This window comes from Microtus oregoni, unplaced genomic scaffold (genome assembly GCF_018167655.1).
Source record: "Microtus oregoni isolate MIOR12 unplaced genomic scaffold, Mior012 000013F_ref0000133, whole genome shotgun sequence".
In the NCBI taxonomy this organism is placed as follows: domain Eukaryota; kingdom Metazoa; phylum Chordata; class Mammalia; order Rodentia; family Cricetidae; genus Microtus; species Microtus oregoni.
Genome location: NW_024543072.1, coordinates 38,712,574 through 38,725,962, shown reverse-complemented (window position 1 = coordinate 38,725,962; position 13,389 = coordinate 38,712,574). Strand labels below are relative to the sequence as shown.

The following is a 13,389-nucleotide window of genomic DNA, read 5'->3' as shown; positions in this document are numbered from 1 at the left end:
TCCCTGCTCACAGTGGAATCTTTGAAGGTCATTGTCTTAGTTGGGGTTTCTATTGCTGTGAAGAGACACCGTGACCACAGCAACTCTTATAAAGGAAACATTTCACTGGGGCTGGCTTACAGTTTTAGAGATTTAGTCCTTTATCGTCTTGACGGGACATGGTAGCAGTCAGGCAGCCATGGTGCTGGCGAAGCTGAGAGTTCTATGTCCTGATAAACAGGCAGCAGGAAACTACTGTGAGACTGAGTGTATCTTGATCAAAAGAGACCTCAAAGCCACTCAGTGACACACTTCCTCCTACAAGACCACGCCCACTCCAACAAGGCCACACCTCCTAATAATGCCATGCCCTTTCTTTCAAACAATCAACAGTCAGCTAAAGATTTCTCCATAGTAACATAGGACTTTGTTATATATGTAAGAGATGTTAAAGCAGCTCCAATCTCCCACACGCCACTACAGTGGCCAGCAGCAGAGCAACCCTGCTGGTCAATGAACCTGGGATGTACATGGTATCATCTGGTACCACCAAAGCCTCCTCCAGAACAAAGGCTATGGGTGGCTTTCTAGCAGAACTACTTAGAGAAGTCCCCAGCCAGCCCTAGCAGTAGTTTCAATGGGTCATAACATGTCAGGAGGGAGGCTACCAATCTACTTCTGTGGTGGTTTGAATAACAATGGCCCCATAGGATCATATATTTGAATGTTTGGTCATCGGGGAGCAGCTCTACTTGAGAGAGATTAGAAGGTGTGATCTTGTTTAAGTAGGTGTAGCCTTGTTGGTAGAAGTGTGTCATTGGGCTTTGGGCTTTGATATTTCAAAACCCCAAATCAGGCCCAGTACCTCTTTCTCTCTTCCTGCTGCCTGGGAATCTGGATGTAGAACTCTCAGCTACCCCTCCAGTACCATGTCTGACTGTGTGCCACCACACTTCCCACTGTGACGATAACAGACTAAGCCTCTGAAACTGTAAGCCAGCCCCAGTTAAATGCTTTCTTTGATAACAGTTGCTGTGGTCATGGAGTCTCTTTCCCAGCAATAGAACACTGACTAAGACAATGTCTTAACAAGCACATGTAAGAAGTCTGTTAGAAGTTGGTGTTTGCCATCTCTGGCTCTGGGCCAGTGCTGGGAACTGAATCCACTTTGCCAAAGCAGCAAAAGGCTTGAACCCACCAGAATGAGCCCAAGGACTCTGATCTGCAGAGATGAGGCCTGTTTGTGCAAACAAGCACAGTATGCTGCAGAAGAATCTGAGGAGAGGACCTGGATGGAGCACAGAGGCTCTACAGAGGGACCCAAGACAGAAGAGGAAGTTACCTCAGGCTTAAGCCCCAACAAAAGTGTACCAAGACTCCAAGAGCCTGTCCTGAAAATATCTCCCCTCCAGAAAGTCTTCAAAGTCCCCACCTCCATCACTACCCACCTCCGTGACTCCCCTCAGGTGATCACTTGAAGTCATAAAAACTGACTTGGTTTTTGTTGTCAGGCTCGAACACGGGAGATGATTGGTCATTTACTGTCACTCGCCACCGCTGGAGTAGAAGCACCATTTGTTTATTGGCAACCTTTGGCTAGACTACGTGTGGATTTGCTTTGTTTAGGGGCAGAGCCTGGTACGGGATAAGTGTATTTAAATAGTAAGTGTTGAATACATGACAGCCTCCGAGCTCCCTCAGCTCCAGGACCGAGCGCGGCTCGTTCATCTGTTTCTCTAGCAGGCCACCCCTTACTACAGTCTTGAATCAATGACCAATGCGCACACACCTTTATAATGATCAGCCCCAACCCGTAGTGAACGTCATTTAGCCCTCTCATTAGCAGACAGATCTAGCTGCTGCTGTGGCCTTACTAGGGGGTGCGGAGACTGAAAATCTGAAAGCTTGACAGAAGTGATTTCCGGTGTGTGGCTTGGCATTGACCCAGAGTTTAAACCTGGGAAAGCTAAGCAACAATGTATAGCCTGGACCAGAAGGGGAAGCGCAGCTTCTAGAACATTGGCCTTCCTCCCCGCTCATACTTCGACTGCATTCCAAAGAGCATGCTGTCTTATCACACAAGTAAGACTACAGCCAACCGCATTCCTGGATAATGCTCAAATCGTCCCTTCACTTGTACTTACGTTAAATTTAGGATCCGAGCGCACTTAAGTGAAGAAGACAACATAAGGCAATTTTGAAAAATCAAACGGTTTGTTTATTTTTTTTTTTCTTGAATGGGAATTTAAGTTACTTCAATGGTCACTGACTTGGCTACAGAAAATCTTCCAAAACGATACCAGACACACAAAAAGGATGAGATGAGGGAGCTTCCAGAATGGGGAGCAGGGAAGGAGGGAGGCTGAGGGCTGATGGGCCCAAGCCATTTAGGGAAGACTTGGGGGGGGGGGGCGGATACCAGTTATTTAGAGAGACAGATTATTTAAAGTTGAAATGACTGCAAATTTATTTACAACATATGCAGATCTAGGAAAGAGATTATGCAAATATCTGGAAAGGGGCGGTTAAAAATAGCAATGAAATAGGAGCTTTGGTCTCCAGCAGGCTAGAGATCAGTCAGAACTTAGCTAAATACCAAGGCATCAGGGGCCCACGGTGCTCTCTCTGCCCTTCATCACACACAAAATTTAAAAGGAGGAAGATTTGTACTTTTCCTTGGGGGGAGCCAGAGACAACAAGTAGCAGGTTGCCTCAGTTCAGACCTCTGAGGGATCAGAACCCCACTTTCGATTTTTCTTCTAGAAAGATCTACATCAGATATATACAAAGATCTCCTCCAGTTTCTAAAGATTTCCAGTTGGTGATCTACTGGATGGTTCATTTCTTCACCCTAATCCAATACAGCTGTCATTAAGGATGGACTTTAAAACCATACGGCTCCAATACTGTGTCCCATACGTCCAAACTGTCTAATTACATTGCTGACTTTCTGGGCCCTCCGTAGAGACTGGCAAACATGCAGGTGACATGGTAGGAACCTCTAAAACTTGAAGTGTGATGATATCGTTAGCCCTGTAGGTATCCAGCAATCTAAGAAGTTAGAGGCTATGAACATCCCTCAGACTTCAGCTTCCCAGTCACGGCCACCTGCCCGCCCTAAGCTTGTCTGGTCTCCTGTGAAGACAGGCTCAAATCAGCCTTCAGAACATTCTCGCTCTTCCTCCTATGGACCGCTTCCTTCTGCCAGAGAAACGGTCTCTGCTGTAACCAAAGGGGCGGATTTTCAGCTCCACGTAAGGAATGGAGAACTCATGACCTTTCCACGGCTCCCAGTTCACGCCCTACAAAACAAACAAACAAATCTACATGAAGAAAAAGTATTTGGGCAAAAAGTAAGGTGGTTTATGATAGAGGGGATCCTAGAGAGAGAAGTCACTCCCTCTCTGAAAGAGGAGGAAAAGGAAGAGGAAGTTCCAGTAGGAATTGGTTATGAGCCAAGACAGGAGGACCAGATCATGCACCCTCTCCTGGAATTTGACAAACTGGGCAGACAGGTCTCCATGGCGGGAAAACGGATGTGGGAGAGGCCAGAGGACAAGGATGACAAGAAGGGCAATCTAGGCAGAGATCAGTAAACCCGTTATTGCTTTACTCTGTCTTTTCCAAAAGCTAAAAGGCAAAAATAAACATTAATTAGCCAATTGTGTAAAATCATTTTCAATTTAGACTGTTCAGATATTAGTGCTGGGGTAACAAATGGCCTGCTGAAAACAAAATTTCATTTTATGTCTTTTGACTGGTGGGCCCAATAATATTTAATTCACTTAATAACCTTGCAACCTGGCCAATAAAGAGCCCAAGTGACCAATTTTATGTATTTTAATTTGTGAGGTAAATAATAAACAAGAACCTAAATGCCTTGCAGACCAAGAAAAGCACATTAACCAGATGAATGTCTTTTATTAGCAAATGCAGGAATGGTTTAGGGCATGGTGGCTGCTCCTTTCAAATATTTGATTTCCGATCATAGGCTTCCCCTGGTCAGCCCACATGCTGCCACCATGATTCACGGGCCAACCCTCCCCATGACCCTGGGGGCAAATTTCTTCTTTCCTTTGAAAAAGAAAATTATATAAGGATTGGGAATGCTGGCTACCTAGTAAGGACCAAAGTAATAAAAATGTACCTGGATTTGAGAGGCGCTAATATTTATGGTAATATTAGTATATCTGAGTTCTGGGGAGAGGTGGCTTCATAAAGGCCAGGATCAGGACCTGGTTGGAAATTAGAGACCTGGGACAGGCTTATGAAGGACAAGAGATCGATGGTGAGTATAAGAAAGTACAATTTTCAAGAAGCCAAGAGGGGTCGACAGATGTCCTATATCTGGCAAAGAGCCACACTGATAAGCAAGGATCATGGAGGTCCCAGAAAGTACTGACAGGAAAGTCCGCAAGGGAGGAGTGCTCACATACACTCAGTCCTGAATACAGTCGTGACAGAGGGAAGCGGACAGGGTGTTTGCAGCAGACTCTTGGTGACTCGGGTTAAAGTGGAGCCAAGGATGGGTCTGACCTAGAGTAGAATCTGCTCACCCAGTGATCACGGGACTGAAAGGGACAGCTTTACTGGAGACAATGGGAAAGACAATGAAGTGTCCGCTTTTGAACAGAATGTCTGTGCCCTCCCCAAAGTCTGCACGTTGAAGTTTTATTGCCCCGGTTTGGTGATATTCAGAGGCAGTTCTCTGGGAGGTCATTTTTAGATGTGCCCACAAGAGAAGAGGAAGAGGTCAGAAAGCCTCTCTGTATTGTATGAAGATACAGCTGGAAGGTGTCTATTTCCAGCCAAGAAGCAAAGCTCCATCAAGAATGAATATGTGGGCACTGATCATGGATTAGGCAGCCTCTAGAACTATGAGATATATATGCATGTCTGTTTTCTTTTCTTTCTTTCTTCCCTTTTTTTTTTTTGCTCGTTTGTTTTTGTTTTTTGGAGACAGAGTTTCTCTGTGTAACAGCTCTGGCTGACCTGGAACTCGCTTTGTAGATTAGGTTGGCCTCAAATTCATAGAGATCCACCGGCCTTTGCCTCCTGAGTGCTCAGATTAGAGGCATGCACCACCACTGCCACCACCACCACTACCACCACTAGGCACATGTCCTTTTTCTAAACCACCTAACCTTGTTGAAGTAACCTGATCTATAGCAGGGTCTGTTTGTGAATTAGTAAGGAACACTGAGAGCTAGGTGTGGTGGCGAATGCCTGTGATCCCAGCTCTCAGGAGGCTAAGTAGGAGAATTCAGATTCCAGGGCCAGCCTAGGCTAAATAGCAAGAGTCTGTGTAAACAAATGAACAACAACAAAAATTTAGCCATATGTGGTGGCAAATGCCTATAATCCCGTAATTTACAAGGTAGAGGCAGGAAGATCATGGGTTTATGATTAGCCTCAGCTACAGGGCAAGTGTAAGGTCAGCCTGGGCTAGATGAGACTCACCCTGTCTCATAAAGATTACAAAAAAACTTACAAATGAAGTGAGATGGCACATGATTCACATCAATGGTTTTCATAAATGGGTGACAGCCAGTCACCCATCTGCAGCTGAGAACGTGTGTGGTGGTGCAGTACAGACCCTATAGGGTGCGGTAGTGTAGTGAAAACCTGTAGGGTGTGATAGTGCATTGCAGACCCTATAGGGTGTGGTAGTGCAGTGCAGACTCTATAGGGTATGGTAATGCGGTGCAGACCCTATAGGGTGTGGTAGTGCAATGCAGACCCTATAGTGTCTATCATCTGGAGACATCTCGAAGCCTAGATCATGTTCTCCTGCCTTCACTGAAAGCTTTAGAGAGAGGGGGCGGGGCTACCACACTGACCTGGAAGGTGTTGCTTTGGGAGTATAGACAGACAAAGCTTGTGATAGAAAAGATATGCACCTGTCACTTACCTCACTATGCTTGGTCTCCCCATATTTGCCATTAGGGTTGGCCAAATGACAGTTCTTATACCACCAGCCACCATGATGTGTCAGCGCACAGTTGCTGAGGGCAATATCATTGTCTCGGTCAAAGGTCGTGAACTTCCATCCATTGTGGTAAGTGAGAGCATCTCCTGAGGGAGAGATAAGAAGGGAGTTGAAGCTGTACTCCAGGACAGTGCCACCGAACAGGATGACCCTGAGTATTAAGACCCTGCAGGGACAGTGAGCAGGTTTCTGGGCCTGTACTACTGGGAACTAGCCAAGAACTGGATCCCCAAAGCCAGCACGTGTGCTGTGGGGCTAGCATGGCTGTGGTCATGGACCAGGTACCTTACATCAATGAAAATTTAAGAAGGATGAGCAGGCAGCTCCCCTACCGCCCCCGCCACAAGCCTCTCTGGTGTCACATTCTGCTGCCTCAGAAACAGCTTAGCCCTGTGGAGGATGCTGAGGATGTGGAACACTGAGGAAGCCTAAATTACCAGTAGGCAGCCTCTCTGTATTGATGGGTACTAGAGCTACCTTAATGAGTCTAGCATTAAACCTTGTTCTCATACCCCAAACGGGGTGGGGGCAGGAACCATGAGGAAAGAGGCCCCAGCAGGAAATATCTAGGCAGGAAAACACCAAGGATCCTGTTGTATATCACAGATACTCACAACTCTCTCGGAACGGCTAACTACGTGAGAACATGATGTAGAGAGATGAAGAGGTTGTCCTTGCAGGCCTGTCACTCAAACGCCAGGCCTGTTTCTCCACCAACCTCAGCAGCCTTTACACTTAGAAGTTCTATCATTACATCAAGGGTCTAACGGCCCTTCTCTCCGTCCTTCTGCATTTGCCATAGTGACCATGTTTCCTGCTGTTCCAGACCCAAACACATGCACCTTGCTTGATAAGCCTTTCATACCCTTGATCTAGCCCTACTTTCTCAAGTCACTCTCCCCACCTCTACACAGCTGCCATCCAGGCCTCGCTCCCGCTCTGAGCCTGTGTTCACCCACCAACCTCCCCCTCACACTTCATCTCCCAGCCCCTGTGGAAATACCCATTGCACTGTCTCAAATCTACCATCCCACCTACCACCACAGAGACGATTCAGCCCCCTTGCCGGGCAGGTTTGCTGCTGAGCTGTCTCCGATGGAGCCTCCAATCCGCTGTCTCTACTGATGAGGTAAACAGGCCTCCCTTAAAGCCTAGCTCAACTCCACTACTGAATAAGATTCTCCTCACTGATCCTCCTCCGGTACACACGCGCACGCACGCACACACACACCTGAACTTCTCGAGCCCTTCTGGGCATGTATGTACAATTTAATGCTTCATTACATCCTGTCTGCCATCTGCTTTAATTACTTCACTCGACTGCACCTTTTTGCCTACCACATTTGTCTTCCATTTATAAGTTTACTTTCTTTTTCAGCTCATAAAAGGCAATAAGAGCCCATATCAATCATCAGCTTAATCAAGTTCCCCTCCTGCACCAATGACAGTCATATTTACATCTGATTACTGTGACTCTCACAGGCCTACAAGGTGGGCAGGACCCCTCTGGATCCCACAAGGAAACGAACACCTGGGGATTATTAGTCTGTGGCCACCTAAGGTCCCCGAGTCCGTTAAGGAGAGCACCAAGATTCAACTGTTGGTTCTCAGATTCTAAGAAACGCAGATTCACCTGGGACCCCCCTCACTCACACAGAGGGCTTCATCCCTACTAGTAAGTGCAGTCTGTCTCTGATGGCCTTCAGCAATGGTCCTAGAGGGAGTTCCCAAGACCTAAATCACAGACATCATCTGAGAACCTACTAAAGACACAGATTCTCAGGCTCATACTTAGGTGAGAGCATGCATCTGTGCCTCCACAGCCCTTCCTATGGCCCCGGCACACTGCAGCTGCATCCACAAACTTATTCAGAGAACATACATGTCACCTGCAGTGGGCGGCCTGTGTCACCTGCAGTGGGTAAGCCCCTTCCAGGTCCTGGGGATACAAAGCAGAGGAGTTTCTTGTTCTTGAAAACACAGTTGGGGTGAGTTAGGGCAGGCAGGAAAAGAGCTCATAAGGGCAGGGGACGTGGGCACAGAGCTAATGTCCACTTAGGAAGTTCAAGGGCCTTGATCAATCCCCAGCATCCTCTGTCCCTTAAAAAGTGACTAGCCCCTGCGCGAAATTAAGGTCCAATTTGTCCCTCCAAGTCTGTAAACTTAGCAGTGGTCCCTTCACGCCTCACCCAGCAAAGGCAGGAGCAGTAAGAATGGAACTAGGGAGTCCACTCCTCTGACACCAAGATGGCCTGGCCCACAGGAGTTTCTTCCAGTCACAGAAAGGCCGACTGTACCTTTATTTGTGCACATTCCCTCCTCCCTCCAGATTCCTGCAGACAGTTAACTACAGCTTGAAATAACACACGATGGCTCCCCTAGTAACGGTCTTTTAATAAGCACAGCTTTCCTGGCTGGAATATGAGTTCCCAGAGCTTATTTTCCACAAATCCACACAAGTAATTTCTCGCAGATCACTCCAGTTATTTAACTATGGACCCTGGACTAGAAAAAAAGGAGGCGTGTTTCTGCCTGTATGGGATTTTTTTTTTTCTCATTTGTGCATACGGATTTTTCTACCTTCAAGAAACTGAAGCCAAGCCGGGCGGTGGTGGCGCACGCCTTTAATCCCAGCACTCGGGAGGCAGAGGCAGGCGGATCTCTGTGAGTTCGAGACCAGCCTGGTCTACAAGAGCTAGTGCCAGGAGAGGCTCCAAAACCACCGAGAAACCCTGTCTCGAAAAACCAAAAAAAAAAAAAAAAAAAAAAGAAACTGAAGCCACCCTCTTGTCAGAGTGTAGAAAATGAGTATGTTCGAGAATGAGAAAATAACTGGCCCCGGCTGAGGGAGTGTTACGACTCAATGAGTTCATCTTACTAAGGCAAATGGAGTTAATCTGGGTGCGATGGGAACGCCTTAACCTCAGAACTCTGGAAGCAAAGGCAGAGGATTGCAAGTTTGAGGACAGCCTGAACTACATACCAGTTCAAAAATAATGAATTTTAAAAGTAGTTAATCCGGTGATGTTTAGAGACCCTCGTGTTCGCATTAGGAGAAACCACTGCTGGGATCTATTCTAAGGGTGCTATTCTACTGGCTCAGAGGGAAAACCGGTTCGTCCAGTTATACCAGGCTCAAAGAAGGTCTGAACCCACACTCAAGAAGTGGTCACTCAGCTGGTCACTGTCCACCTCATCCAAACATCACTCTGACCCCCACTCTCCTCCCCCAGTACTTTGTGGTTCAGGATGACTCTGCAGCCACCTCCTAAGACCTAACACCAGGAGAAGCCATAAACATCATATCCCCTGTAAGTCACATTCAGACACAGGGCTGGGAGTCTAGACCTCAAATGTTGTCCCTGAAATTGGAGGTAGCAAGTAAAGAGTGGTGGTGAACGTCTAGCTTTTCCTTTTCCCCATGAATATATTACTTATTTTTCTTCTTAAATGCCAGCCTTTAAAAATACATTTAAAAATATAGGACACACTGGCTTTGGGTTGAAACAGCTCTGTATGCACATTGTCATTCCTGGACCACGACATACTGTTAGTCATATTCCCCAGTGTCCCCAGGGCATGGACCCATTCCTTGAGCACCCCAGCATGACTGAACCTCGGGTAAGAGGGACATGAGATAAGCTGTAGGTAGTTGGCTAGCCCAGTGGGAATGCTGAGACAGAGTCTATTTATGTCCACATTGTTATCTCTACATAAATGAACAGCATCTCAATGGTAGGACATAAGAAAGCCTCTAAGATGCAGAAACAGAAATTAAGCTAGCATTCTGTGGCCTTGCTGAAGCTTCCTTTGTATTAATAATAAAATAATAAGTCCATAAAACATGACTTCAATGGTAGTCAGAAGCCATGAGCCCAACTGGATAGTCTGAGCTGGGGACAAGCTTGAAGCCTACCGTTTCCACCAAGGTTGTACATCTCTGCTATAATAAAAGCACTGGTGAGTCTAGAGACAGAGACAGGTTGTGCACAGAGATAGCAAGACCTTCACCTTCTACTTGAACATCTGTCCTCTACACTGTACCTCATCACTTAGGGCATAGGTAGCCAGAAGCTTCCTAGGTTTTAAAACCCTCACCCAAACCTAGAAGCATATTTGAGGAAAGCTAAAATGCCACTGACCCCACCACTGTAAGACAAAACATAAAGGTAGGTGTGATGGTACACACAGGTAGACTAGACGGCTGCCTAAATGCTATGTGATTTGAAAGTCTCCCAAGGCTTCCTATTTAAAAAGACATCCTCTACTGACGGGTCCTGTTGGCCTGAACAACCTCAGAATGGGAATTATCCCCTAGTCACAGTTAAAATGCAAATAGGGTACCTGGGAGGAGAACCACATTAATTCAAGAATATGTTGACTCCCTTACCCATTAGCTTCAGCTCATTTGCTGGATTATGGTAACCAGGCTCAGAAAAGCAAGTTTAATGGTTCAAGAAAGGAAAGGGAAAGAAAGGGACAAACTGAAAAGATAGATCTGAATAAAGTCTCAACCAAGAGACCAGGAAGGGTGCCAGGATTGGGGGAGATGGGAAGGCAAGTGAGCCAAAGAGAAGCACCTGACTTCCAACCTCGTCCAGGAAGATCTCAGGAACGAGGTACATAAGAACTGAGACTCTAACCTGAGAAGGAAAGGCTAAGTCTAGCTGAGGTGTAAAGGCTAGCCAGATAGCCTACAGGAGACAGACCAGAGCATGAGGAGGCCCATGTGGGCAACTGAAGGTTGGCCTGCAAGTCCTCTTTTATTCCAAATGATGGGAGAGACTGGAAGACGCCATCAGGAATTCAGTCTGACCCTAGAGATGAGGCATGAGTTATGTAACTGACTCAATCCTCTGAGACAATGAATTTCAATTATTTTAGTATTAAATTATTATGATCACTGTGTATGGTAGTGTATGTGTTAATCCCAGCACTCAAGAGGCAAAGGCAGAAAGATTACAAGTTGCATGCTAGCCTTGGATACATAATAAGAGCTTGTCTTAAAAAAAATAATAATTATGATCATTTAAATCATTCTGAAACAAGCCTGATAATTACATGAACAAAGGTCCATGCGTGTTTCCTGGTTGTATCCGAGCCGCCTTTTCCTCCTTAAATGAAAAGGAAAAAAATCCTTACTGACTGGCCTCATTGGCCTGAGCAAGTTTAGAACAGGAGTTATCACTTGGTCAGGGTTAGAATGCAAATAAAGTACCTGGGGGAAAGGCAATTAGTTTAGAATATGTTGACTCCTTCAACTTACTTTCCCACTAGCCTGACTTCCAGGGCTGACCCCATGTTTTATATTCCACTTAAAGCGCATACAGCACGACCCATCTCTAGCCCAGAAAGATGCAGATCGCCTGGGGAAGGAAGGGGGAGTCCAAAGCAGAGTGGGCCTTGGTAGCTGTAGAGCCTTTTTCTGAACTTATTTCTCCCAGAAACACATCTTCGCACACTCTTTCCCGTTCAATCCCTGCTTCGACTCCTTGAACAATTCAAACTTGACCAAGTGCAAACTTCTGGGTGATGGGTACCCACCTGCTCCCACACCAAACTGGGGGTCTATTCCTATTAAATATAGTAAATATTCATGAGATTAGACAGGGAAATCCTGCTAGAAATTTCATTTTTAAAAATTTCATCAACTCTGCAGCAGACTTGATGCTAAATACTAAGAAACAAGAGTGAAATTCATATTATTGTTTTAAGAAATGAAATCATAGAGATCAAAGAAATTTTCTGTTCACAGTTGACCACTTCAGATCATGGCCCCAGACCCCAGAGAGCCTTGAGGACACAATTTTGAGATCCCCTCCAAGTCTTCTGGAGTACTAGCAATCTCCTTGCCTTGGCTTAGTCCTCGATTCCCCCAAGACTCCCCCAGGCGTAATGAGCCCCTTCCTCCCTCCCTCTGTGTTTAGCCTTTTGTCTGAGCCAACTGCACTCCCCGGTCCTACAGGAAGCTTTTCCCCACCACTCGGGTCCTTGCAGTACCACCATCTCCACCCCGAGCTCCTTATTCCCCTACCACTTGGTCTGCAAAAGTTACTTTGTGCTTTTATTCTCCCTTTCCCATGTATTTTAGAGAGGAGAGACTGTGACCTATGCAGTCAGCCAATTTGGCTGGTAACACATTCCTACATGGTTATACCGAAGTGGGAATGATGCAAAAGGCAGAGGGCAGGCTTTGCTTAGAAGGCATGAACATCTTTTTTTAAATATCGGTATTAAAGGAGTAACCACAACCACACCATCTCTTAAAATATTTGTCAGTATAATCCCAGCATTTCAGTCATGCTGCTTAATTCCGTTCCTTTCCCTACAGAACTGCACACACCACCCATTGGCCAGAATCCAACGAGCAGCTAATGGAGGCTAAGAGTCCCTGCTCTTGGCTAAACCACTCATTTTTGTGTTGTCTTTGTTGTGTAAGCTAATGAGACCTAAAGCTCTCACTGCTTGACTCGGCACTTCCATTTTTCTGTTTTAATTTACAGCAAAATACTATAAAATGTTGAAATAACTCTCTCTCTCTCTCTCTCTCTCTCTCTCTCTCTCTCTCTCTCTCACACACACACACACACACACACACACACACACACTGTTACACAGGCAAACGTAACAGTCACACTGTGTGGAAGCCCACTGAAAAGCAGAATGAAATTGTTCAAAAAGGCTAATGTACAACAGCCTAAACCAGAGGGGCATCAAGGAAGGGTCTGGGAGGAGGGAACATACAAACCTTCCTTTCAGATTTGTGGTTAAAGATTGTTTTGACTTCCTTTACCCTCAAGCGCTTTCAGAGAGCATGACTTCCATTGTTAGTGAGGACAACCAACCGCTACCTGCCAGTATTCCACAACCCACATCCATTGCACAAGGCAAATCAATCCTCAAATGACAGGAGCTAGAGACTCCTGGAGAGAGAAAGACCCCTTACCTGCTGTGCCTCTGTACTTCCCAACTGACAGCTTGTACCGCTCTTTACTGGACGCCACTTGGAAGAAATCATACACAGCGTAGGCGGATTCATTGAAAGTCTGTAAGTCTGCCCTCACCTCATACCGCGTAGGAGTGCCAGAGGTGAGATTGTGTAGTTTATCAAGTCCTGAAAACATGGAGAGTGATTCTAAAGACCGGTCGGCTCAGGTGGGTGAGCTCTCACTATCTGCATCTGAGACATTCAGAGCTAAAGGTCATCTTAGCATTTATCTTCTCTGTTAATAAAGGGCTGTCCCAACACTTTCTCCTGGGGTACTAATAGTCCCATTCTGTTGTTTCTTTGGCATGGCAATGCTGGTGACTTCATGGAATGCCACCATGTAGGAGAGGGTGTGTAGTACTGGGGTGACCTGCCCCTTGGTGCCACCTCACTGAAGCAGAAGCAGACCTTCTTTCTGCCGTAGAAGAACAGA

At 46.1% G+C, this 13,389-nt stretch overlaps 1 protein-coding gene across 1 annotated transcript in view; it reads right to left on the bottom strand.

Moving 5' to 3' along the window:
• Positions 1-2,202: 2,202 nt before the first annotated feature.
• Positions 2,203-13,389, bottom strand: part of Tnn (tenascin N) — a 62,803-nt gene continuing 51,616 nt past the window's right edge. The window contains exons 19-21 of the mRNA XM_041662841.1: positions 12,915-13,082; positions 5,891-6,054; positions 2,203-3,281 (exon numbers count right to left, since the gene is read on the bottom strand). Coding sequence (XP_041518775.1) covers positions 3,141-3,281; positions 5,891-6,054; positions 12,915-13,082 — 473 coding nt within the window. The 3' untranslated portion in view covers positions 2,203-3,140. The remainder of the gene's footprint in view (positions 3,282-5,890; positions 6,055-12,914; positions 13,083-13,389) is intronic.